The sequence below is a fragment of the Oreochromis aureus genome, linkage group 12, assembly GCF_013358895.1.
Source record: "Oreochromis aureus strain Israel breed Guangdong linkage group 12, ZZ_aureus, whole genome shotgun sequence".
Classification (NCBI taxonomy): Eukaryota; Metazoa; Chordata; class Actinopteri; order Cichliformes; family Cichlidae; genus Oreochromis; species Oreochromis aureus.
In genome coordinates, this window is record NC_052953.1 from 7,511,444 (window position 1) to 7,535,845 (window position 24,402).

At 40.5% G+C, this 24,402-nt stretch overlaps 1 protein-coding gene across 3 annotated transcripts in view; it reads left to right on the forward strand.

Moving 5' to 3' along the window:
• kremen1 (kringle containing transmembrane protein 1) overlaps positions 1–23,607 on the forward strand; it is a 65,404-nt gene extending 41,797 nt beyond the window's left edge. Inside the window, exons 4-9 of one of the 3 annotated variants that reach the window (XM_039621148.1) lie at positions 11,814–11,938; positions 13,439–13,592; positions 14,413–14,745; positions 19,113–19,394; positions 19,955–20,039; positions 20,687–23,607. In XM_039621148.1, the coding sequence (XP_039477082.1) occupies positions 11,814–11,938; positions 13,439–13,592; positions 14,413–14,745; positions 19,113–19,394; positions 19,955–20,039; positions 20,687–20,846 (1,139 nt within the window). In that variant the 3' untranslated portion in view covers positions 20,847–23,607. The remainder of the gene's footprint in view (positions 1–11,813; positions 11,939–13,438; positions 13,593–14,412; positions 14,746–19,112; positions 19,395–19,954; positions 20,040–20,686) is intronic. The other 2 variants (XM_039621149.1, XM_039621150.1) reach the window with 2 other exon arrangements.
• Positions 23,608–24,402: the final 795 nt, after the last annotated feature.

The window sequence follows — 24,402 nt, forward strand, 5'->3', positions numbered from 1 at the left end:
TGTATGCAGTGTTACGAGGAAACTTTTAAATGGAATCTAGAAAGTAGAGACACAAAAACAAACCAGAGGAAAATCTGGTAAATATGGTCTCTCAGCCCCCGTCTCTGGCTCCTTCCCTTTCTCAACATGTCTGGGGTTAAATCAGTCAGGACCATTAGGGAATTAGATGTATTGATCACGAGGTGAGTTGGCTGTGTAGAATGTTTGCTAATGAGTAGACGGCCATTGTTTAGTGTTTCTCCTGGGAACGAGGAGGAGATGAATAGCAGGTCAGCTACTTTAGGGCTCACGAATGAGGGCTCTCTGCCAAATGTAGATCAGCTCTGCACAGGTATAATATATTTAATTTTATTTAGTGTCTGTTGTATGGCAAATGGCATTCGATCGCCTAATGTATTTACCTGTTTTGTGTGTGTAAGTGTGTGTGTTTTGCAGGTTTGCCCATTTTGTGCTAAATTTGATCAAAATGCTTTATCATAGTCAGTCTAAGTTTTAATATTGGAAAGTAGTGACAGTGACAAAATGAGTCTGCAGTGTGTGCAGACAGAGTGTCTCACTTAATTTGGTGTTTTTAAAAGAGTCATTCTGGGAATATACTAAAAGAGTATATTTAAACCTAATTTATCAAGTACTCTGTACAGTTTTTACTTTATTACTCAAACTATAGGATATGTAAGTGTCCTGCACCCTTTGGTAGTACGACACACCCATCCCATATTTCATTTTCAAGGCAATTGCTTTTTATGCTTTTTTTAAATGTAGGGTTAACTGCCTAGAACTCACATTACAGCGGTTCTGTGAGTCCGTATAAAGACGCCCTGTAAGCCAAGTAAAAGTAATCTCTACTAATATTCTGATGTTAAACTGCTCTAATATTTGGGTTGTGCAATATTTCGTTTGGCAAATGCAAATATTTGCCAATTCTCTCTGAAGCCAATGGGCCTGATCTAAATGAAGTGGGGATAAAGTTATTGTAATTCATCCCAAGCGGAGTGGGGGTGGCTGGGGGGGATTTCATGGCAGTACATCCATTAGTTGCTGAGATATTGCACTTGAAATTACAAATAATAACCTAATTAGTAGAGTTTCTTCTGGGGCACGATATATTTGGCTGTTTTTGTCTATTCGTGATCAACTTTTCTCTAATTGTAGTTCGGGCCTTCTCAAACGATCAACGAAAAATGCAAACATTTTTGGCTAAATTCCATGAAGCACAATGAATTAAATGTATTTATGGTCCATGATAATATGTGTTTTTGGTAACCACCTGATGAGTGCAGGCATGCAGACCACATTCTCCTGCGGCACATTTATGCCTCCCAGAGGATTCATTTCAGTTTTTCTTTCAGTTTTTCTTTCATCATTGTTCTGTGTTACCCTTAAACTAAAATATCAGCTGCGTGGTCAAAATGCAGTATTTAATTATCTAATGGACAAATATCCCATGAATTTTATGGATCACATTTAAACTCCCTCTTTAATAAGGCTCTTTGATTAATGACTGCATGTTTTTTTCTCTTGCTTCATCCTCAGAAAAAAAAAAGTTGTGTGTTTAAAGGGACCATTACTGGTGCTTGTAGCTGCTAGTCTTTTATTACCTACTCTCATAAGGTTTCAAAGGATGTCTGGAAAAATGCTTTTTCCATCTATCTTTCCATTGTTGTGTTTTAGTGTCCTCTGTGGTTACACAGCTTCAGCAAAACTGTTGCTGATGCCAATTGGACCAAATAAGTGATGCAAGAATGATGCACTTACTGTTTTTGCCTGATGCTGATAGAAATACTGCCAATGAGTGAAAGTGTCACAAGTTTGAAGTTCTGCTCGTGTGTCGTTTTTATTGAAATTGATAAATAAAGGAGCCTATTTAACATCTGAGGTGGTCACAGAGCGTCTGCTTCTCTCTTCATCTCCCAGCTGCTCTGATATCAAGTCTCATAAAACTCCTCAGGACACAGGCTGTTTGGTTTTGTGAGGGGAGGCAGTGATGTGGTATGGTGGTCATTTTTCATCTCTTCCCTGCATTGTTCTTCTCGGACTCTGAGAGCACTAATTATTCACTTAAAGCTTTGGCTCCTGCTTGTTCCCTCTAATTAGATGGTTAGTCAGTATCCCAGGCCCCTGGGATGAGACATTGATCTCCTCCATCACGATCACATTGTGACACAGTCGCCACTACACTACAGAAATGTTTAAATGGGATAAGAAACAGACATCATATACAGTAAACATGCGCAATATGCAGTGCATTTGTCTCTCTCTCTGTCGCTCTTTCACACACACACACACACACACACACACACACACACACACACACACACACACACACACACACACACACACACACACACACACACACACGCAAAGTAACGTGCTTTGAATGTCCAACTTGCAAAGTCACTCTGCTGGATACAAATGCTTCTCTCATTCTGTCCAATAATAAGTCCTTTATTGTATAACTGTAAACTGTTCCCATTTACAGGCTGGAGAATTTATGATCTCCATAGAAAAACAAAGCATAAACGCAGCAGAAACACATAATGGCAACACCCACCTCCTTACAAACAATACTGAGTTTCCAGAAATGATTCTCCTGGGGGAGTTTGTGGCATATTTCTCGATTTCTCTTGTGTTCTCGTGGGCTGTGGTGCAGTCGACAAGACTAATCAAAGGCTTGATGAAATGCAGCAGCTGTATTTGTTTATGTATTGAGCATACTGTACTACAAAAGGGGTAATAAATGGGGCCGAGACACAATGAAAGGGAGACAGAGCGAGGAATGAAGGCAGAGAGACAGAACGGGATGGAAAGGAGAAAAAAACAGCACATAAACACCAACTGTGATAAGTGTTGTTTTCTTGCTTTGTTGCAGTTAGCATTCCTCAGAAGGCAGTGCATGTTTCAAGCGTTGTGTGTGTGCGCCTCCGATTTGAATGGTTAACCTGCTGGTGGTGGATTAATGGGCTGCCGGGAGAGTTTCCAAGGCGTCGACATACCTGTGTTTTAAATTACTTCAATTGAGCCTATTAGCACTTGAGGAATGTGCCTTTAAAATCCTGCTTCTGCTTTGTGACCACACATCTATAACGTCCCGTTAATCTGAATGCACTAATTCGCTTTTTGTTATGGTGTGATTGGATGATAATGAAGCATTGGTGCTGCTTAAAGAATCATTTCAAGGTTTATGTTTCTTGAGTAAATGTCTTTTACATGCTGTAAGCGGTGATACTTACCAGCGATTTTCTCTTATCTAGAGTGTTATCGAAACTAAATCTCTCGAGATGTCAGATTTGATGTGAATATAATAAATTAAGCTGTCAAGGAAACAGGTGTCTATAAAAATGTTTGAGGGCAATGATTCATAAAAGGAAAACCTGATGACTCTTTCTGTGTTCACAAAACATTCAGAAGAGGAGGAAATCCTATAGGTTTTGCAATTGACATCATGCGCACATTGCTCAAGAGCTGTCCGCCATATTGGACGTGACATCCGGTAGTGATCACGTCCAATAAGTCATGCATTGTTTACATAGAAATTATCACTGGCTGTTGAGTGTCGCAATCATCAAGGACACAAAAGATTTTTTTTATTGCTGATTTGGAAGGTTAGAAGGTGAAAAAGACAGTTTCTTTGATAAATAGTAGGGTCAGTTATAAGTTAGTTGAATTTTAAAGTTTACCAGTATCTGTTTCAAAAAATATTTGACGATTTAACACTCTTACTTTTATATATTCATTTGTCTTTATAGTTTTTTTCTTTCTCATCTTCTTCATCTGTCTCCTTCACCACTACGCTCCTCCTCGTCTCCATCTCATCCTCTTTCTCCTCACCTGAAGCCTCACTCCTGAACTGAAGTTGGGGTTCTAACATAAGAAATCCTTATGTTAAATGGTAAATGGTAAATGGCCTGTATTTATATAGCGCTTTCTAGTCCCTAAGGACCCCAAAGCGCTTTACATATCCAGTCATTCACCCATTCACACACACATTCACACACTGGCGATGGCAAGCTACATTGTAGCCACAGCCACCCTGGGGCGCACTGACAGAGGCGAGGCTGCCGGACACTGGCGCCACCGGGCCCTCTGACCACCACCAGTAGGCAACGGGTGAAGTGTCTTGCCCAAGGACACAACGACCGAGACTGTCCGAGCTGGGGCTCGAACCGGCAACCTTCCGATTACAAGGCGAACTCCCAACTCTTGAGCCACGATCGAATCTTAGAAAAAGTTGTCAGCAGATCAGACATGTGACCCTCATGTTTCATGTTTCTGGACAGCTAAACAACAAAATGTTACATGCTAACATTAAGCGAGCTAAGATTAGACTCTAGGATCCCAAAACTCTCAATCACAAATGAGCTGCATTGATTTGTCGACGGTGTAAGGGATAATGCACAGAGACACATCAATATCAAAATACAATAAAAATCAGGTAAATACCTGAGCAGTGACTAGTGGCCGTGGCCCCCTTGATCCAGTCACTCAGTTCCAGGAAGAGTCCAGCAACTGAGGTTTGTTACCCATCTTCACACAAAATAATAATAAAGATCCAAACTTTTGTAGGCCTTCATATCTTGTCCAGTGTAATTTGATGGGCTGTTGATAACATAATGATATAAATCGTTTGCTGTGAAGTCAGGGAGAGTGCCAGGGTTGCACTTCAGAGCATCAGTAAACTCACTCAGAGGGAGTAAGTAAACATCCATCTTTAGCCCCCCCTTTGCTCAATTTCGCCACATAATGAGCAAGATGCTTGCCATGAAAGTGTTTGACTTCCTCTGAGAGAGTATATACACTAATACTTTTAGTCTATATCATCTACATAATGTTTAGAAGGTTTTTTACTCACTTGGCGTTTCAGGATTGTTACACGTCCAAAATGGCTGACAAATTAATGTCATGTGGTGAGGGGTCACATGTCTGCAAAAGCTCTAAAGTGGGAGCTTGAATGAAAACAAAAAAAATTATATTGTTATTTATTGTTTTTATATCCCAAGTTAAGATAAGATAAGATAAGATAAGATAATTCTTTATTGTCATTGCACAGTCATACATAGTACAGTAGTACAATGAAATTGGAAAAACTGTCCTACGTCGGTACTACATATAACACAACACGACACGATATGACACATCACAACGCAACACAAACAACACAACACAGTATATTAACTTAGAAATAAAAAAGAAGAATAAGTGTTATGTGTATTGCACACTGTTATTATTACACATTAATTATTATTGCACCTTGTTATAAATATAAATATTATTATTGTTATTGTTTTAAACATTGTTACCTCCCCCTAAAAAAAGTCCAGGCAGGTAGCCAATCAGGTCAGCTATTTGCATTGATTAGGGCTATTGCCCTGTTGTAAAAGCTGTCCTTGAGTCTGTTTGTTCGGGACCTCAGCAGCCTGAACCTCCTGCCAGACGGCAGCAGCTTGAGCCGGCACACAAATAAAATAACTGAAATTTGGCATTTTGATCTAAAAGTATGAATGTGTTTTTCATTTTTTCTACATGTGTGTGTATGTCTGGTTCCCCACTTGTCATCACGACGTCTTTATCCCCATACATCAGACACGGCCCTGATTAAGTTGAGTGAGCTTGTATAGCTGTATAGCTTTGTATGTCTGTCACTTATTTTCTAAGGATGGCTTTTGAAGCATTGGTAGTCAGAGCCAGATGTTATAATAATGGATTTTTTATTCTCTCAAAAATTGATATCAGCATTGGCTGAGCCCAGCTGGGCTTTGTTCTGGGCTCTAGTCTGCATGAGGATGTGGAAAAGAGAATTTGTTTCCTACAGTGATGCTTCCTCATTCCTCACACCTTTGAACTTCTTACACGTTGCGCATTTTCCTGGTGTTGAAGGCTGTGTTTCCTGAAATCTGGTGCTTGTATTCTCAGGAAATTGGTTCTTTTTTGTAATATTTTAGAAAACTATTGGACATTATGATATATATGTATTTACTGTAGTTCAAGGTGATATTTTCTTCTGAGCCAAATGTGAAAGTTAATCAGTTGTTCAGTGTGTTTGTGCATCAATTTTGTTTGTACTTGATTAGTCTGGCGCATGAGTTTTTGGAGAAAGTGAACAAAAATTTCAACACAGTTATTTAGAGACCTCGTGCCGTCACCCACAGAGTGAAACCACAGAGCGACATCATTCACCACCTGAGTGGGCATCGTCAGCCATCTCCTTTTGACATTAAACTTGACATTTTATGTTCCCACGTCCTGAATTCTTGAGACGGTAACTCACAAACCATTCAGTGTTTTCTGACAGAAAAAGAAACTAAATAAAACAAATGACGGGATTTGTTTTTGCCAGTTCAAAACATGAATAGAGATACTTTTATATGTCAGAGTCCATTCAAAATAGCTAAGTTAGGTATAGAGCTATGTGTGCTGTAAGGATTCTTTTTGTTACCCTGCTTTCATAGAAAGAAAAGACTTAGATGTCTCAAATTATTTTCTTCTCTTCTAGATTATAGGATTAGGTCAGACTGCAAGAATAACTTTTCTACCAAATTCTCCAGTTTTTCAGTGATTATAATACAGAAAAATCATGTTATCATATTTAACTTCAATGTCTTGCCTCATGTGGAGCATTCTGCTGGGTAGTGCAAGCGAACGGGGTCGAGTGTAAATCCAGTTTGAAATAAAAAGTCCTACCCAGAGTCCCATTAAAAGAAAACATTTCTTTAACTCTCTCTCACCCTCTGTAGCTTATTCTTATACATATCTTCAGTTCTTCACCCTCCACATGTCATAGAAATGTACAACTATAATTATGTTTGCTTAATGTCATGCTTGTCCCTCCAGCTCATCAACCTGCTTGCATGTAGTGCTTGCCAAGCGCATTTGCCAAAGCCTGCTGCACGTTTGATGTTGTTTGTCATCATTCTGTGTTGGAGCTTTTCTCTTTCTCTCTCATGTGTTTTAGGTCAGTGGTGCTGTTGCGTCTGCTGCCTGGCAAGACCTCCTGTTAGACAGACACCCATGAACTTTCTAGCTTTGCCCAGTGCCTCCTGTCTGCAGTGCATTGTGGGAAGGCTGGCTGACTGCTCTTTAGTGAGCTGAGGCTGCCAGGTTGGGATGAGTGTGACTGGGTTTTTTAAACATTGTAGGAGTCCCCCCCTTTCCCCACTGTGATCTCCCAGGGTTTTCAGAGGTCTGGTGTGGGCTAACTGGAGCATTTATACACCTTGTGTTTCCTCCATTTCTCCCCTCTGGCTCGTTAAAGTCTAAATTCCAGCAACGGCTTTGAAGTGTGTTGAGTGTGTTTGTGTGTGTTTTTTCTTTTACTGTACGTGAAGATATTTGCACTTGTTGCGCCTGCAAAGCAGATGTTTTTAAGCGCGACGCTGCTGCGCTCAGGAGTTTTCATATAAGAACAATTCTGTGCTTTTTGTGGATGCACACTACAGGACGGTGCACAGCAAAGCAACCATCGCTGTCTTCAGTTCTGCACAAACCTCCAGTGCTCCGGTGTACGATCTGAACACCTAACGCTCCTCAGCCAGTACTTCTCAGCTAAAAGGAGAAGAGGACAAAGAATGATAAATCAACTGTAGTCTGCAATCTTCTTGTCAAAGCCACGTTGAAAAAGAGCATTTGTGCCTTTAATCTAGCTCCTGAGCACAGCAGTAGCATTTCTTCCTCTGCTTTTCAAAAACTCCATTGAAGTGGTACCTGCCTGCCTTGCTCGGAGGGAGGTTGCTGGTTCCCTACCAGGTGTTTATCTCTCTTTTCTTCTCTGCTTCCCTGTTGCACACCTCACCGCTAGTGTGTACTTAAGCAACTGATAAAAACGAAACTGCTTCTATAGCACCGTGGAAAATACGAGGGACCTCAAACATTCTAACTGTCATGTTTGCCTTTAACCTGTCAAATAATCTGGTGCTTACTTTTGCAAGTGTGCACCGTGGAGTCTTAGTAAATGATCCCCCCCCCCGACCACATTAATCTTTTCTAAAGCTCTGGCATGTTTGTTGCTGAAAAAGGAATATTGCACATGATTTATTGCTGGTCTGAGTGTGTCTGAGGACTTTGCCTTCAAGTGTTGAGTCATTTGTCAAACACAGTTCTTGGCTGCAGCCAAAATTTCGCCGGTCACTTAACGGTCATCAAATGTGAGCGAAATGCAGGGAGTGGCTGTCTCTCTGCCAGTCTGTTTCAGCACCATTTTTCTTTCTATTCGCCTTCATTTTCCAGTCTGTGGGGGACATTCTTGTGGACAACAATTTGTGAAGAATCTAAAACATGTCACACTTTTCCCCCAAAGAGTCTTTGTGCCTCAAACAGAGAGAATCTACAGATTCTGTTGGTGCTTTGTGCAAGCCAATAAGTTAACTTTGGCAGCAGCTGGCACGCCAGTGACAATGCACATGTGTGGTCTTTATTAGGGTCACTTCAGTTCATGGAGGCAGTTTTGATTGATGCTCTTCTGTAGTAATGTTATAAACATTCAAACAGAGTTGTATGCAAATCCATACCCCCTTTTTTTGTTTGCACAATACCAATATATTCCACATTTCATGACAGGCTTGTAAAAATAGATGAAGTGTTTTTCTGTTTCTTGCTGGGAACTGCTTGTGCACTGGTGGAACTTACTGTCATCAGCCGAGCTGTGCCTGCATGTTTGATGACAGGCAGAGCTCAAGAGATTCTTATTTCTAGGACAGTGTTGGTGTACAGTATCAGGGGACTTTACAGTGTCTGAGCATGTTGTCAGACTTTGGTGTATCCGCAAAGCAAGACAGTGTTGTTGTACAAATAGACAGGAATTGCTATTGTGTAATGTCTTAGGATCAAATGAACGTCTTGCTCTCTTCTCAATTCGTGAGGAAACTCTTGCGGGGAGTTCTCTGTGGGATTCTATTTGCATGTCGTTAGAGAAATAAATAAAAAATCAATACAAATGCTATTAAAGCCTCACAGGCCATCAGTGACCATACATGTGGGAGTGGTGGCTCGCATTTGCTGTGAAATTGAATGCGAAAGCCCCATTCTTGCAGACCTAGAGACCAGTTAATGACCGCCTGGTAACCACCAATCCCTAGGGAAAAGTGTATATTCTGTGACCAGTAAGCAAGCGGTTACTAGCAATTGCTAGTGTGAAATTACTCACAAAGAGAAAACCTCTATGGGATTTCTTTGGTTGCCAGCAGGTTGCCGTGGTCAACAGATTGCAAATCATTACCAAGCAATAACGAAACTGTGAACAATGTGACGCAAATCGAAAGCGAAACACTTGCTTTCAAAGTAAAAGTCGTGTCTCTTGAAATGTGCGGCTCAACTTTTACTGTTCTTGGCAGTCATCTTTTTTTTTTTTTTTTTGCAGACAACTCAGTGTTTTCCATGCAGACTAAGATCAACTGCATCAATCTGGTAGTTGAGCAAAGCAATTGCGGAGGTTTTTGGTGCAGCACCCTCTTTGCATCTGATCTCACATCACTGACCATTTGGAGAATGCCCGTTTTTTCTGGAAGTCTCCAAACTATGATTGTCCTGCATTACACAAAAATCTAACAATGATCTTTGTGTAGTAGTTTGATTTCCAGTTATAGGATTTAAGCCATTGTGCTTTTCATGACTGTATGAAATAAGGAGCAATCAGACTTTTACTAAAGGTCATTTGAAACTGGAAATTGTAAATGCTTTAATACAGACCACAGTGTCACATGCTTTTGATTTTAGCATCCTTGTTGTATCTCACAGCAGACTTGACAGCTATTTTGGACGCAGTCTTTGCTCTTGTCTTTTCTATCTTTCCCTAATGATCTCTTTCACACCCTAAGGCCACATGACACCACTTCCAGTTTACACTGAAGAGCCTTTTTTTAATACTTTCCATAGAAATTACTTTCAGGGTGTGCATTTACTTATGTTTGTCAAATTCATTTTAGCTCTGAACATCAAAATAAACCATTTTAAGCCCATTTGAATTTAAATGAAAAGCAAATCACAAATAGGATATAGATTGCTGGAGGCTTTATTGGCACTTCCCAAGCTATTACATTGAATTTAAAAGCTTTGCAGTGTTTAATCACTGTACTAGATTTTGAAAGATTGCATAGCATTTGATGAATACATAGTGGATTAGGGCAGACAGTTTGATTCATCTGCACGAATGTGATCTGGAAAGGTGTCAACATGCATCTTTCATCTATCTGTCTGGTCAGAAATCCATCTGGCATTGTTGGCACATTTGTCTCACATATTGTAAAATCTAACTTGCATGCAGAGAAACATTTTGGTGCACACGAGAGGCTATAATAAAAGTATCAACAAAATAATTCAAAAGTAATGTTTTTAGTGTTGGTTCTGTTCTGTTTAGTCAAAGAGCCTAAATTCACGAGATTAAAATTGTGCTTACCTACTGTTTGATGTCAAGTGGCTGCTGTGCAAAGATCTATTGTTCAGCTTAAGCCTGTCTGAGTTTGTCTGAGTGTAAAAGCACAGAAGTATTATTTTTTTATAACACTTCCGTCAGGACAACTCATTTATAAATGGGATTTCAGCCTCCTCATATGGGGACCTGAAAAGTGAAACCAGCATAAGAGTGATGTGATTTCTGTAATCTATAATTTTAGTAAACACTATTCTGTGGTTTTTAATCACTAGCTTTAAGTCATATTTAAAAGATAAAGGTAATTTTTTAAAGATTACCCACTTAGCAACTTGTCAATGAAATGTAGCCAGTAAGCATGCATTTTCACAGTTTGATCAATGACAAAAACACTTAGCTTGGGTCTTCGTAAATAGACTTTATTAGCCTTCTATGCTGTCTATGTGTAGAAGTAAAGAAGGCATCAATGGCAATGACTGGGAAAAAGTCAGACATAGGATAAAAATGAGGAGCTGGTTTAGAGATGGGTTGCAAATTGGCTTGCAGAGGCAGGACTGACTGAAGACAATGCTGAACAACTAAAGCAACAGAAATATTGTGCACTTTACTGAAGGCTGTTGTAACCAGCTGTTGCAAGTTTATACACAACGATTGCTGGCAAAGCTTAATTTTGGAACGTGCCAAAACTAATGCTGCGCTTAATTTTTGTGTTTTTAAATATAATACTGAGTTTAATAAATCTGAGTTTAATAAAGGCCCAGGTGTTGGACTTCTTCCTGTCATGTGACAAATTCCACATGGAACCCCCCCACCCCTTTTTTTTTCTTTGTACGTGAGACTTTAAAAATGCATTTTCTCTCTCTCTCTCACACACACACACACACACACACACACACTTACACAGTCACGCATTTAGAAAGTGTTATATTCCTAATCTGATGCAACAGCTCTCAAATCTGACAGGGTACATTTTCTAAATTCCAGCTCTATGTCGCTATGACTCAAACATCCCTGTCCTCTTCACCCCTTTTTCTTTTCTCTCCTCCTCTTCCTCCATTGCCGCTCCTCTTCTCATTTTCTCAGAATAGTTGGCTTGCCTCTTGGCAGTTCAAGCTAGAAGTTTCAAACAGAGTTCTGAATACTTGACGAGTGTGTCATCACTGATTGTTCTTTGGGCTGGGTTTTGAGATTAAGCGTTAATCATAAACATGATTAGAAAATTGAAACAGCATATAGACCATGTAAATAAAGCTTTGAAGCATGTTCTGTATGATATAAACCATTTCTTTCCATATCTGTCGACTTGTTTCTAACACCTGCTGTACTTTAATTCCATTATACATTTGATCTTCCCTAATCATGTGAAAACCTCGCCTTACTGTGCGATGCAGACTGCATCTAAGATGCTGCACATAACTAATCGTTTTTTTCCCACTCTCGTCTGCTCTCCCTACAGTGCCTGGAAACTTGGGGTGCTTCAGAGACAGTGGTGACCCCCCCACCCTGACTGGTGCCAGTGAGACCTCCAACAAACTCACTATCCAAAACTGTATCAGCTTCTGCAGGAAGCAGAGATACAAGGTTAGATTTGGAATTAAATTAAAAATATATCAAACAACAAGAAAACGTGAGAAATTTTATTTTAACTGCAATCAAACATGGCAAGTTCTGCAAAACTAAAAGGAAAAAAAATCCAAAATAAAAGAGGAAAAAAACCCTAATTGGTTTATGGTTTGTCCTCTGTCCTATCACTTCAAATCTCTCCACTTATTGGATGTAAAAACAGAGTAAATTGTTGTGTTTAAAACGGGTGCGAGCAGTCTTTTTGCAGTAGTCAGGCTTTTATGTAAATCATCTGCTTTTATGGGTAGTTTTCTGTCAGTTATCTAGATGATGCCCTCTTTATTCTCTCATCACACTTCCTGTTTTAAACCAACCAGCAGATGACAAATCATCACAATAATCAAGGCTGACAGCTGGAAATGAATGGTTATTAGCCCACTGGGTTCCTCCTCTTCACTGCATTTTCCCTTCTCTCTGTTTCTGGCGTGCCATTGTCCCTGCTACAAACAGTGCCAGGTGTTAATTTTCTGTCTCAGCAGATCCACTTCAGCTCAGTATGCATTGACAGATACTGACAGGCACCCCCCTCCCCTCTCAGTTAGGCAGATGTTACAGGAACATGGCAACAGACTGGCATCATCTGCCTACCCTTGGACTGTCACTGTCCTCAATACACATGTGAAACATCAGTGCTCTGAAGTATGGATCCCGCGTGACTTTCTGACAGAGAGCATGCCTGATGAGTGAGACAGCAATCCATCACTTGTTTACTCTGCCAAAAGTATTTGTGTACGTGTTCTCAAATGTAACCGCATCAGATAGAATAATACAAGAAGGATAACGCTTGATACATCTGGGTGGAAGCAGAGGCTGCGTGAATTCTTATTCCATGAGTAGGAAATTATACAGTACCTTCAGTTGCGTGTATTCATTTAGAGCCTGAAAATCGAACAACGGCGTCCTTCTGAATGAAGAACAATAGCTCTTTTGACAGCGAGTGGCCAGCAGTGGCGAGGTCAAGATGTGTGAAGATTTTTGACGTGTCACATTCCTGCGCTGACACTTTCTGGAATGGTTTACTAACAGTTTTGATTTGAAAGACAGATAGGTGTTATTCCTGTACGGTTTCTTCTGTACACCCCGTGTGCAGCTGCGTGTTTGAAGGGAGTCTTCTAATCAGCTGAGAGGCCACGGTTATACAGACTCAGATTACAACATCTTGTAATCACGAGAGAAAGAGCAATTAGGGCGCTTTAGGCTCGAGTCACTTATTTCAGAGGGAAGTAGCTACATGTAGTCAACAGTTTACCCCATGTTTACACAATTCCACATAAATCGAACATGAAAAACATAATTGGTCCTTTTAAAGTGAAAAAATGTTATGTAATCAGTTCTTATTTTATGGGAAAACAACAATCTTTATAGTTTTAGAGAACTGAAAGAATGTGTGTTTGCAGTCAGCAGAATGACCCCCTCAGTGTTTTCCTCAGTTGCACAACTCCTTTTTCTGTTTTGCAGCTTGCTGGTATGGAGTCGGGATACGCCTGTTTCTGTGGCAACGATGTGGACCTACAGAAACGTGGCGAGTCACCTAGCATGGAGTGTAACCATGTTTGCTTCGGTGACCACACTCAGCCCTGCGGCGGAGACGGCTGGGTCATCATATTCAGCAGTGAGCACTGACAGCTGTCATTCTGGATCTCATTCTTTAGTCTTTTCACATCTCTGCTGTAGTTTCACAGACATTTTCAAACATTTAGTCTGGTTTTATTTTGTACAAATCTGATTTGGGGACAGGTCATTTCTTTTATCATCGTAAAGCTGTAAGAAGTCAGAACACAACACACCTACAATTTTAAAATTAGTAACCCTCTGTCTGCAGCTCCCTCTTCTTTATTCTAAACCCATACCACCACGCCATCAAAGACAGGATCTGCTCTGAAAAGACCTTTGACTGACAAAATCTGCTATCAATGATCAGGTTTTCTACAGCCTGAAATTAAAGCCCAAAGGCTCAGCAGTCTAGTTTTCTCTCAGACCACCTACATTTCAGTGTCCTGAAAAGTTTTTTTTTGGTCCAGTGAAGTCAAAACATGTCTCTTGCATAACATTTATTAATATGTTATGTCCAGTTAGGCTCATTTTCCAGAAGCTTCGTTGCTGGTTATGCGTGAATCCTATTTCTTGTTTTAATACTCGCATACTCTTCAGTTAAGGCACATTCTCCTTCAGGCTGTTTTTAGGCTGAATCTTGTAAAGATGCTTTGAATTAAATTCTGAATCTAAATCAGCTTGAGTTTAATGAATCAGATACCACAGCAATGGTGTTTTGTTGTGGTGCTAAAAATCAAAGGACATGTCTGTCCTTTGTGTCTGATCAATCACACAAAGTCATGTACAACATGCTCACAAGACCAGATGTCAACCATTTTTACAACTTTTAATCTTTAAACAAATAACACAGGCTTTTTTTTTTACTGCTCTTATTTCAGCCCGAGTGGGGGCCTGTGGTGGGAACTACACTTCTCCATCAGGAGTGATCTACTCCCCCGACTTCCCTGACAAATACGGGGCCGGGCGTGTTTGCTACTGGACTATCCAGGTCCCTGGATCCTCGGCCATCCTCTTCAATTTCACCTTCTTTGACATCTCTGACCAGACCGACATGGTGGAGCTACTGGATGGCTACACAAATCAAGTGGTGGCCCGCTTCGACTGGCGAAGCCCTCCACGGGAGCTTGTAAACATCACGGGCGACTTTGTCATACTGTACTTCTACTCTGACCGAACCAACCAAGCCCAGGGATTTGCTCTTCTTTACCAAGGTGAGATCTCACCAGATTTTCTGAAATTTCTCACCTATTGTGATGTTTTCCTTCATTATCGCTTCTCTGCTCAGCCTCCCTTCATTCAGAACACTTTGAAAACAAAGTAAGAACCCCATTTGCGTGGCTGGCTCGCTGGCTAGCACTATGATGGAGTTTTGCATAGCATCCCTAGTTTAGTAAAGTAACACCTGTTAGTTGTGGTTAGGCAGTTGTCACGGCTTTGGCAGGCCCTTTTCTCTTTTCATTTGCTAGTCAATGTCTCACAGCCCCGGGTGATATTGCATATTTAAATGATGTTCTGTTTTTCTAGGAACTCAGTCTCTTATCAAGCTGCTGCAGACTACTTTGCTCACCCAGAGCGTGTTCTCTGCTAAATTCCACTGAAAGTTTTTATGCCACCTACATAAAAATACGACCATCGTGTGCATTACGGCTTCTGATATGCTGATTTCATTGTCTAGTGGATGCATTTCTAAGAAACTACAGCTCAGAGGACTTCAAAGTAATTTTATTCATCCCAGGCTAATGTGAAGAATGTATAAGGATTCATTTGGAATAAAAAAACCTTGTTTTTCTGTGTTATGTTCTCTCATGAATAGTCTGAAAGCACCAGAAAAGATTTAATAGATTAATTTCTGCAGGAATGAGCAAAGCACACCCTGATATAATTCACTGTAGGTGACATTCAAGCTCACAGTAAGAGGCAGTCCCCTCCCTCTCTCCCTCCATCTGTAATTCTGTGTCATTTTTCTTTGCCTGCTGGCATTACAGTAAAAACAATATTGGAAGGTCAAAATCCTCTGACCCTCAGACAGGCACGATCCTTTCTCATGACATGGATCTTGTTTTGCGGGAGGTATAGTCTATTCCAGAAATGCAGTCCGAGATGGGTTATGAGAAAAGGTCACCTCCTGAATTAAGTAGTTGGGTTTTTTTGTTTTTCAAACAGAACTATATAGATAAAAACACGTAGTGAATGAGGTACAAATAGAAAGCAGACAGTGTCAGCACCATATACGTTTAATATCTCCTTGGTGGCAGGCTGAGCGGTTGGATCTGTAACTTGAGGATAAACGCTCTCAGATGACAGTGACAGCACATTTCAGCTGTGACTGGGTTTGAAGCATGGTATTTTGTTTGCAAATGGAAAACATGTGGGCAGTTCTGGGAACATCACAGCCAGGTTGAGCAATTACGTGAAAAAGAAAAAAAAATAACCCATGCTGGTTTAACATCCGACCAGCATTCATGAAAGAGTGGAACAGTCCTGGAATAATCGATATTTGAAAGTAGTTCACGCAGCTGAGAAACTCGAAGCACGTCAGCAGTGGAAGAGGCGAGGTGATGTGAAATAAGATAAATAAGTGTGCAGAAGATTCATGAGAAGCAATATAAAAGAAATGCACAGTATATGTCATGTGTTTAATGTAAAGTTAATCATTTGTTGAACATACTGGGGGTATTTAAAAAATAACTTAACCTTAGTTGGTTAGTTGGAAGGCCACAAAGTCAAGCTTAACTGCAGTTCCCAGCAAATAAGTTGACGTCAGTCCCAACCCACATGCCAGCAGCTGATGGCTGGTCTGATACCCTTCACATCTGAGCTGTCGTAGCCCATAGTTGCTGCATATCTGCAAGCCTCTTTGCAACCCATCTTAGGCCCAGCTTGTGTTTTATTTCTGACTTAATTAGTCTCCAGAACATATCCATGCCACCAGATATAAATTTCTGCAGTTGAACACTAGTATTCCCGAATGAAATATGCTTTTGTTTTGACCATTACTCACATACTGGAAAATTTAATCTGCACTGCCGACGGAGCAGTCAGTGGAGAGTTGTGGAAACTATCATCTCCACTGGACTGTTTCAAATTGTTAGAGATGGCTAGGTCCTTACTTAGTCGCCTGAAGTTAAATATGCTTTAAAAAGATGTTTTTTCTCAATTTATAACTTAAGTCATTTATTCTGTTTCTTCATACGTGCTCTTAATCTTTTGATGTTTTGTGACTGTGTCTAAAAGTTTTAATTCTTTAAATCTAATTTCTGATGTCTACTCCTATTCACAGACATCTGCTCTAAGCATCTAAGTAAAGCACAATATCTCATCTGTGGATGATTACAATTGCAGCATAATGACTGAAACCTTAACACGTAAGAAACATAATAAAAGACCCAAGTGACACTCATAAATATCAGTGTGAGGCTGAAACACTGCGCAGTTTGTTTCTCAGCGGCAACATTTCACACGGAGGATGCGAACATTTCTTAAAATCACACAGTGATTTTAAATAAATCGCAACTATGTTTAGGAGACGTAAATGAAAGGCAGAGGAGATCTCATTTAGGATATTGCTTTCCTCTGGGAGCCCATAAATGAGTTGAAATAGTCCATGCTCCCTGGCACTGTTGTTTTATGAAGCAAACTCTGCCCATCTGGAGCTGTAAGCAGGTTAAAGCAAACAGAATTTATTGCAAACACTTTTTGAATCATGTCTTGAATTTAAAAAAAAAGTTCTCAGCACCACATGTTTATAGCACGCTTGGGTGTTTTTGCAAACTCCATCTGTTTCTTAACAAATGCAGTTAGTATTAAATATTCACTCGTGCCTCTGCTGTATATACTTTCAACAACATGATCAGCATGAAGTAGTATAGTATTACCTCATGCTTGCTGCAGCCCAGTTTATACAATGGAATAATTAAAGGAGTGTTAAGTGATCTATGCCCTTAACTTGTAGAAGTTACAGCGACATGGCATAACATTTCCCTCTTCTGCATTCGACGCTACATTCATCACTTCATTGTGAAGACACGGTATGTCACATTGCACAGAGCTGTAATCTAGTAAGGGCAGTAAAGCTAAAAGAAAGTTATAATAACAACCAAGGAGTAATTTTACTGCTAAAACTGAGAAATGATTTATGTATTTCCAGATGAATAAAAGATTTGCTTGAATAATGAAAGTCGTTTTCCTCTCCTATCTTATCAAAAGCTCCTTCTAGCCTTTTCTTATTGTGGCTAAAGGGTGACATTTTCACAAATGATTAAATGCAAATGATAGAGGACTTCATAAAAACTCGCTGATATAGCGAGATGTGATCTGCCTTCCGATAATGTTGTTTGTTTTGTTGCTACTGACAAATTAACTGTGTCAGATCAGATTTGTATTATATCAAAAAGAGCTCATCAGTGTGCAAAACAGCAGCAGCGTGATCAGAAATCACTGTGTCGAACAAATTCAGCAGAGTGATTTAGTTCAGACAGGCCAAAAGTCAAGCTTAGTCACAGTCCTAGCAGATCAGTTGATCTCAGTGTCACTGATACCCTTATTCATTCAATATAGGACTTATTCAGTCTTCCTATAGTTGCTACACAGCTGCAAGCAGCTTTGCAACCCGCTTTCCACCCCACCCCGTCTTTTTCATTCTGTACCTAACATAATCAATGCCATATCAGTGTAATATGTCATTGATCCCTGCTGTGTTCTGTTCTGCATTTAGCTGCTCCACCCTGCTCTCCTCTGGCTTTAAATGTATGCACATGAACGGATGGGAAGGTCGCAGAATCGAGCTGGGCCATCAACTAAAAACTGGATATTGAAATCCCAGTGCTCTTCTGGCTGTAGTGGTCCTGAATGAAATGAAAGTTTTTACCATAAAGAGCATGCAGTCATTATTCTCCCTGACAAAAACTGAAGACTATACTAAAAACTGGGGAAAAAGTGTCAGTTTACAGACAGGTGTGCTGCGATATTTTAAAGTTGAGACAATGTAATTTAGCCACCACAAAATTAATGTGAGAGAGGAGATAAATATTGGCCACTGAGTCCATATTAATCCTGTCTGAGTTTATATCTTCTCCCTGAGGATGTGTTAGTTCCCTTCAGGTGCTGCAGTTTCTGCCACAGTTTAAGACCTGGCAACCTGTCCTAGGTGTAATTCACCTCTTGACCAAAGTCATCTGGGTTATTTTCCAGCCTCCCATGACCCAAGGCAGATAAGCAGTTAGGAAGAAGGATGGAAATAATGCTGTTGTATTGTATTCATGCATTATTTTCTTTTGGGACTGAGAACTAGTTTTATTGCTGTTAAAGTTGACGTCTCTGCTTTTACCTCAAGGATAGAACAATCATTCATGTCTGAATAGTTGGAAAGTTGCAGTTTTCTTTGGAAATGCCAGTGCTGTGAGACACATCACTTCAAAATGGAATATTCTCAGCACCACACCTGACAAAGTAATCTTTTAGTCACTGAAACAACCAAATCAACTTGGTGCTGTGGGATAGTAAGCTTTTGATTTGTTCCATGTCTCCACCTGATAGTTTAAGGAATAACATTCAGCTGTCTGTTTCTTTTCCCCCCCAGCACTCCGAAGCCAGGACACTAGAACAATAGAGTCTGAAGGAGCACTTCAAAGCCAGGACACCAGAACAATAGCGTCTGAAGGAGATGACGAGGATGAAAACGAAGACGTGTCTAGTACAGCAGGGCCCCAGCTGGCTGGCGGAGTCACAGAGAAATCTAACGGTACGACGAATGGACGTTCGTCCCAGATCCTCTACGTGATCACGTCCAGCCCCGGTAAACCGGAGCACAACATGCCAGGTCAGTGGGCTGGACGCGGCGAGACCACCGGCCACAGCGCTAGTATGTTAACACCCGTCGTACACTGCACTTACCGTGCCTGTCTCTGCCTCTGGTGGGACGATGTTGGAGGTTTCTTAACAAGAACTCCCACTTAGCATGACCTGGTTTCTCTGAAAGTTTGAAAATTGTTCTGGTTTGTTGAGATGCTTCTAGAAGCTCTGGCCCAGAGTGACTCCCTATGATCGTAATTGAAGTAATGCAACATGACGCTTGTTTTCGCTTGTCATTGTCTCCGAACTCCCTGCTTTTCCCAATCAGCCATCTAGTCAACACTTTGCAGGGTGGACTGATGTGCTCTGCACTTTTCTGCTTCCTCCAAATGTTATTCTTTCCAAGCCCTAATTCTTTTTCTCAAACAGCTAGCTGATAACAGATGTGCACTGATAATGTATCACCATTTCCTGACAATTAGCTGGCTGAAATTCTCACAGGTGTAAGTTTGAATTAAGCAGCGCTTGAATAGTTCTTGACTCGCTAATCTCTTCAGTCTGCTGCGGTTTGTTTTAATTACCGTGATCGGATGTCTGATGTCTTGTTAATGTGCTCTGCTCTCTGTCTAGTGTGGACCATCTACGCTTTAGCAGCCCTCCTCATACTGACTGTCATCGCCATGGTAGCAAAGCTGCTGCTGCACGTCACAGTCAAGTAAGTATGAGGATGTTCGAGGCGTGGTGGATCAACCAAGTATCACGTTTCTAAGCTTTTACCCGTACACCACGATATTCATACAATACTGGTTGAAGATGAAAGAACAAGTCCGTATGTAAAGAATTTTTATCTGGAGCCACAAAGTCTGTTTTTTCACTTTGACTAAAGCCAGAAATTTTCCGATCAAAGAATCTCGTAGCATCAACACAAGAAGAATAGAAAATTGAAAAATAAGAAAACTACGTTGTTTAAACATTTTCTTCCAGTAGAACATAGTTTCCCTTTCCCTTCAGTGAAAACACAGAAACATTTATATAAAGATTTTTCCCCTGAAAATGGATCCATTTTCCTGGAAAATGAATGCAATAAATATAATAAGTTAAAGTTTGTTCAAAGCCAGGGTTTACCAGTAATTACAATACTTTTTAAACAAGTACCCAAAAATTGTAAAAACCTACATAAGAGCTTTGATACCACAGTTTTAATGGGTCTGTGACATTAATCGAGCTTTAGGACACATTTATGACTCTCTTTGTTAATCTCTGTTCATTGTTTTCCATCTTTTCTCCTTTCCCTCTCTCTCCTTTGTGTAATTCCTTTCTGTCTTTTCTTTGTCTTTACTTCTTCTTCATTTCTACTCTCAGGTCTCCAAACATCCCAACCGTCAGTGGTTCAGACACCTGCAGCCAGAGCACAGCGTCTTCTGAGCCTTGGATCATCCTGTACCGCCCCTCTACCATCTCCCTGTTCAAGAAGAAGCTAAAGAACCACCACGGTGACCTCAGCCCCCTGGTGGGCAACTAGTGCTCCTGCTGCGTCCTGCCGTCTAACCAAACAGTACCGCCACCCGCCACTATTCTGTTCAAGGGCCGTCAGATGCCAGGCCCTCAGACAATGAAACTCTTTGAGGCGCTACGCAAACAAGCCAACAACTGAGTGGCTAATGACAACTGACTGAGTGAATGCTACTAAATGGTCCGTGTGCCAAAGTGGCCACGCCTTCCTAACCTGCTCAGCACCGAAGAGGAGCGGGAGGGCAGGCAGGACTGTAAGTGACTGCACTCTTGGAGAGGAGAATAAAAGATTGGATAGAGGAAAATCTCAAAGATGCTTTTTTCATGCAAGAAGCTGTTTCCATCACCCATGGATGACCCTACCAATCAACATACCTCCAAAAACCCGTCTGGACAGCAAGCTCACTAGTGAAAATATGACAAAGCTGGAGTGCAGAAACAGCTCAGTTCAGTTTCAGTGGCAGCCGAATCTTCATCAGCATCAACGAGAAGATGAAGAAACTGAGTCTTTAATACACATACACATATGACACATGCTGTAAAACTTCAGTTTTTTTTAATAACTTAACTGCCTCATGCGGATGAACATTTTCAGCCAAAATCCAGAATCCTCCCATCCAAAGACTTGTTTATTCATTTGTGTTTTTAATTCTGTATTCAAACTGCTAATTTTTTTTTTTTTTAAATATATGTTTTACGTGACACCTGGCTTGCTGAGGAAAGGGAAACAGGACGCGGAAATGTCACACGGAAGGTAGATATGACAGCACTTTGGGGACGAATCAGTCACCGCAAAATGAAAAGATCAGCGAGAAAGAGAGCTTGTTCGCCCACTCGTTCACTCAGCGCTCATGGATTTGTGTGGCGAGGAGAAGTAGCTAGCTGGCTGGGGGCGTGGGGGTTGGTGCAGTTTGCTCACAAACTGCCATTTAGGGAGGCTCGGGAAGATCTGAGGGCTTTTTCTGCTCGGTTGTGGGTGGGAGTCTTTCCGGTTTGATGGTGTTCAAGTGCCTTAAGGATCTCCTCTTCCCTTGACTCAGTTCCTCACATCTGTTTCTTTCACAAAGTGGACTAGTGTCCCTCACAAAAGTCTGCACTTCTTAAAAAAATCCATGTAGATATGAAGAGTTTCATTCCAAAATAGGGTTTCCGCCACTTAAATGTCAAAAATGCCTCCCGGTCTTGTGCAGTGATTGAAAGCATTAATCTCAGACTGGATCTTTTACATCGTTTTTTTTAACACGACTTTGTTGATGTCGATTTATTTTTTTGCCACACTTAGCCTTTTGGGATAGAACTCTTCATATAATGACAGACGAGGCTTTAAAAGGCTTTTTTGTTTCTTATTTGTGTATCTTATGTGTAGTCTTGGACATTTACTGAACATATTGTTCACATTATGTTGTCTTTTGATTACAGGGGGATGAATATTGTTGTATATTATGTAATTCAGTGTGGGAATGATGATATTTATGACTGCTCTTTCATTTTGCGTCTCGGCAAAGCATTTAAGCAACTTGTCAAAGTGCTTTTGTGTTACTTTAGCTCAAAGGCGGAGTGCTTTTTTAAAAAATTTCTAATCTTCGATACCAGTAAATTGTCTAAATTCTGCAGAATGCTGCAGACCTTCAAGCTTTTACTTGTCATATAGATTTCAGGCCAAAAGGTTGAGTGCGAACAATATAGTCAGACAGAAATATAACCAAAAGCACCCCAAGGTACTATCCACAAGCTGACAGAAGGTTTCCAGCTATAATGGTTTTCTGTGACATTTTAACTACTTGTGAAAGGTCAGAATCTACTAATGCACCAACGGCATAGTAATTGGCCTTTCCTGATGCGAGACTGGATGTTCAAGGTTTCTGCAGAGTGTCGCTGAGTTATTTTCTCACTGACAAGAAAAATAAAAAAGATCCTAACTTTGAAGCACTTCATTTTGGTTCAGCTTACAAGATGAAACGGTACTTAATCACTTACAATTCTGTTTTAGTGAAAAGACAAAAAAAAGAAAGGAAAAAAAATACGCACTTGTACAGCAACCTGAGCACTTGAAAGAAAGGTTATATTTTATGCATGACACAGCATTACAGTGACATTCAAATCAAAAGATTTATGGTTTTCGAGAACTCAGACAGAATTTAATACCCATAAAAAGATGAATAACTTTTGTTTCCCAATCAGAAGTTTTCTAAAATGTTACTCTCTGCTATGTTTTGCCTGTCCTCTCAACTGTAACTCATGTTAATTATTGCAAGACAAGAGCACATGCCCCTGGGTCTGTGATGTTCAGAGCTGACCAAGCGTAGAAAGAAGGGGAGAAACGGAGAGCAATGGGAAATTAATGCGCGTTCAAATCAAACACAAGCTAACGAAATCTGACAGTTAAAATCTAACAAGGGCATATTTGTTTGGATAGCCTGGTGAATTATGCAAACTTCCATTTTCTGTCCGGTCCTCCAGTCAGTCGGAAAATTCCACGCCGTCTTCTGAGCGGTGGAAACAGTCTTTTTCTTGTCTCCAAAACTGTTGTTGTTGATATGAATGTCCTGTAGTGCTCGATAACATGAAAACAACACCAGAAGCCCTGAGTCATCACGAGAGGCCAAAACATTGTTTTCATCAAATTGTAAATAGCAAAATAGTGAAAATTTTAATTTATACAGTAAATTATTGTTATTTTGTATGTGAATGGGATATAATCTATCTTTTGTATAAGTGAAGTATCTTTGTAGTTTTATTTAATGTGTCCTGGTTGCAAAATAAACACTGTATGCATGTTTCTTATACCTGTGTTGTGCTTACTCTACTGTTTTCTTCTGCCCCAGCAGTACAGTTTATTTCATCATCAAACTCAATTTCAGATACCCGAGTTGCTGCAAAGCATATGAGCTGCAAGTATCAGATCGCGCTAATCCCATTCTCCCCGTTTCCATTTGAAGTCTTTCTGTGCTTTGTGTGCGAAAATCAAAAGGTGCAGAGTGTGATTTGCCTTGATTGGATTCAGGCTCGGGACATGTGCACAGGCCTTCGCCTTTTCTTCCATGAAGCACAAAACTTATCAGATATGCGAAATGACTCCCAGATTGTTTGGAGATGCATGCGCACACACCGAGAGTGAGGATTTAGAGTGCCATGTGTGAGCCATTGGCTCCCCTGTGGGATGAGGTCAAGCATGCAACCTGCACATTTTAGAAGGAACAGCAGGAGTCCAGCTTTACAACTGGAACACTGCGAGGAAAAAAAATCGGAAAACAAAACCAAACACAGAGGGGCGTTTAATAAGCTGGAACAGTTGCGACATTTACAGCATTGATTTCTTAATTCATGAAAGGTGTTTCTGTGTTCCTTTCATCATTGCTCACTTTGAAACTGCTTAAAGCTTGGCTTTGCTGAAATCTGGATTGTATATTTGGTGGTTAGTCTCGTGCAACTCCATGGTAAAGTCATTCTCTCAGTGCTAAAGGGGAACTGTCCTGTTTTTCTGACTAATGTTTGAGAGTAAGAAAAACCTCCTCTGAGGCTTCTGAATGAAGCAAATTTTAAAGCAAAACACTTGTGCACATAAA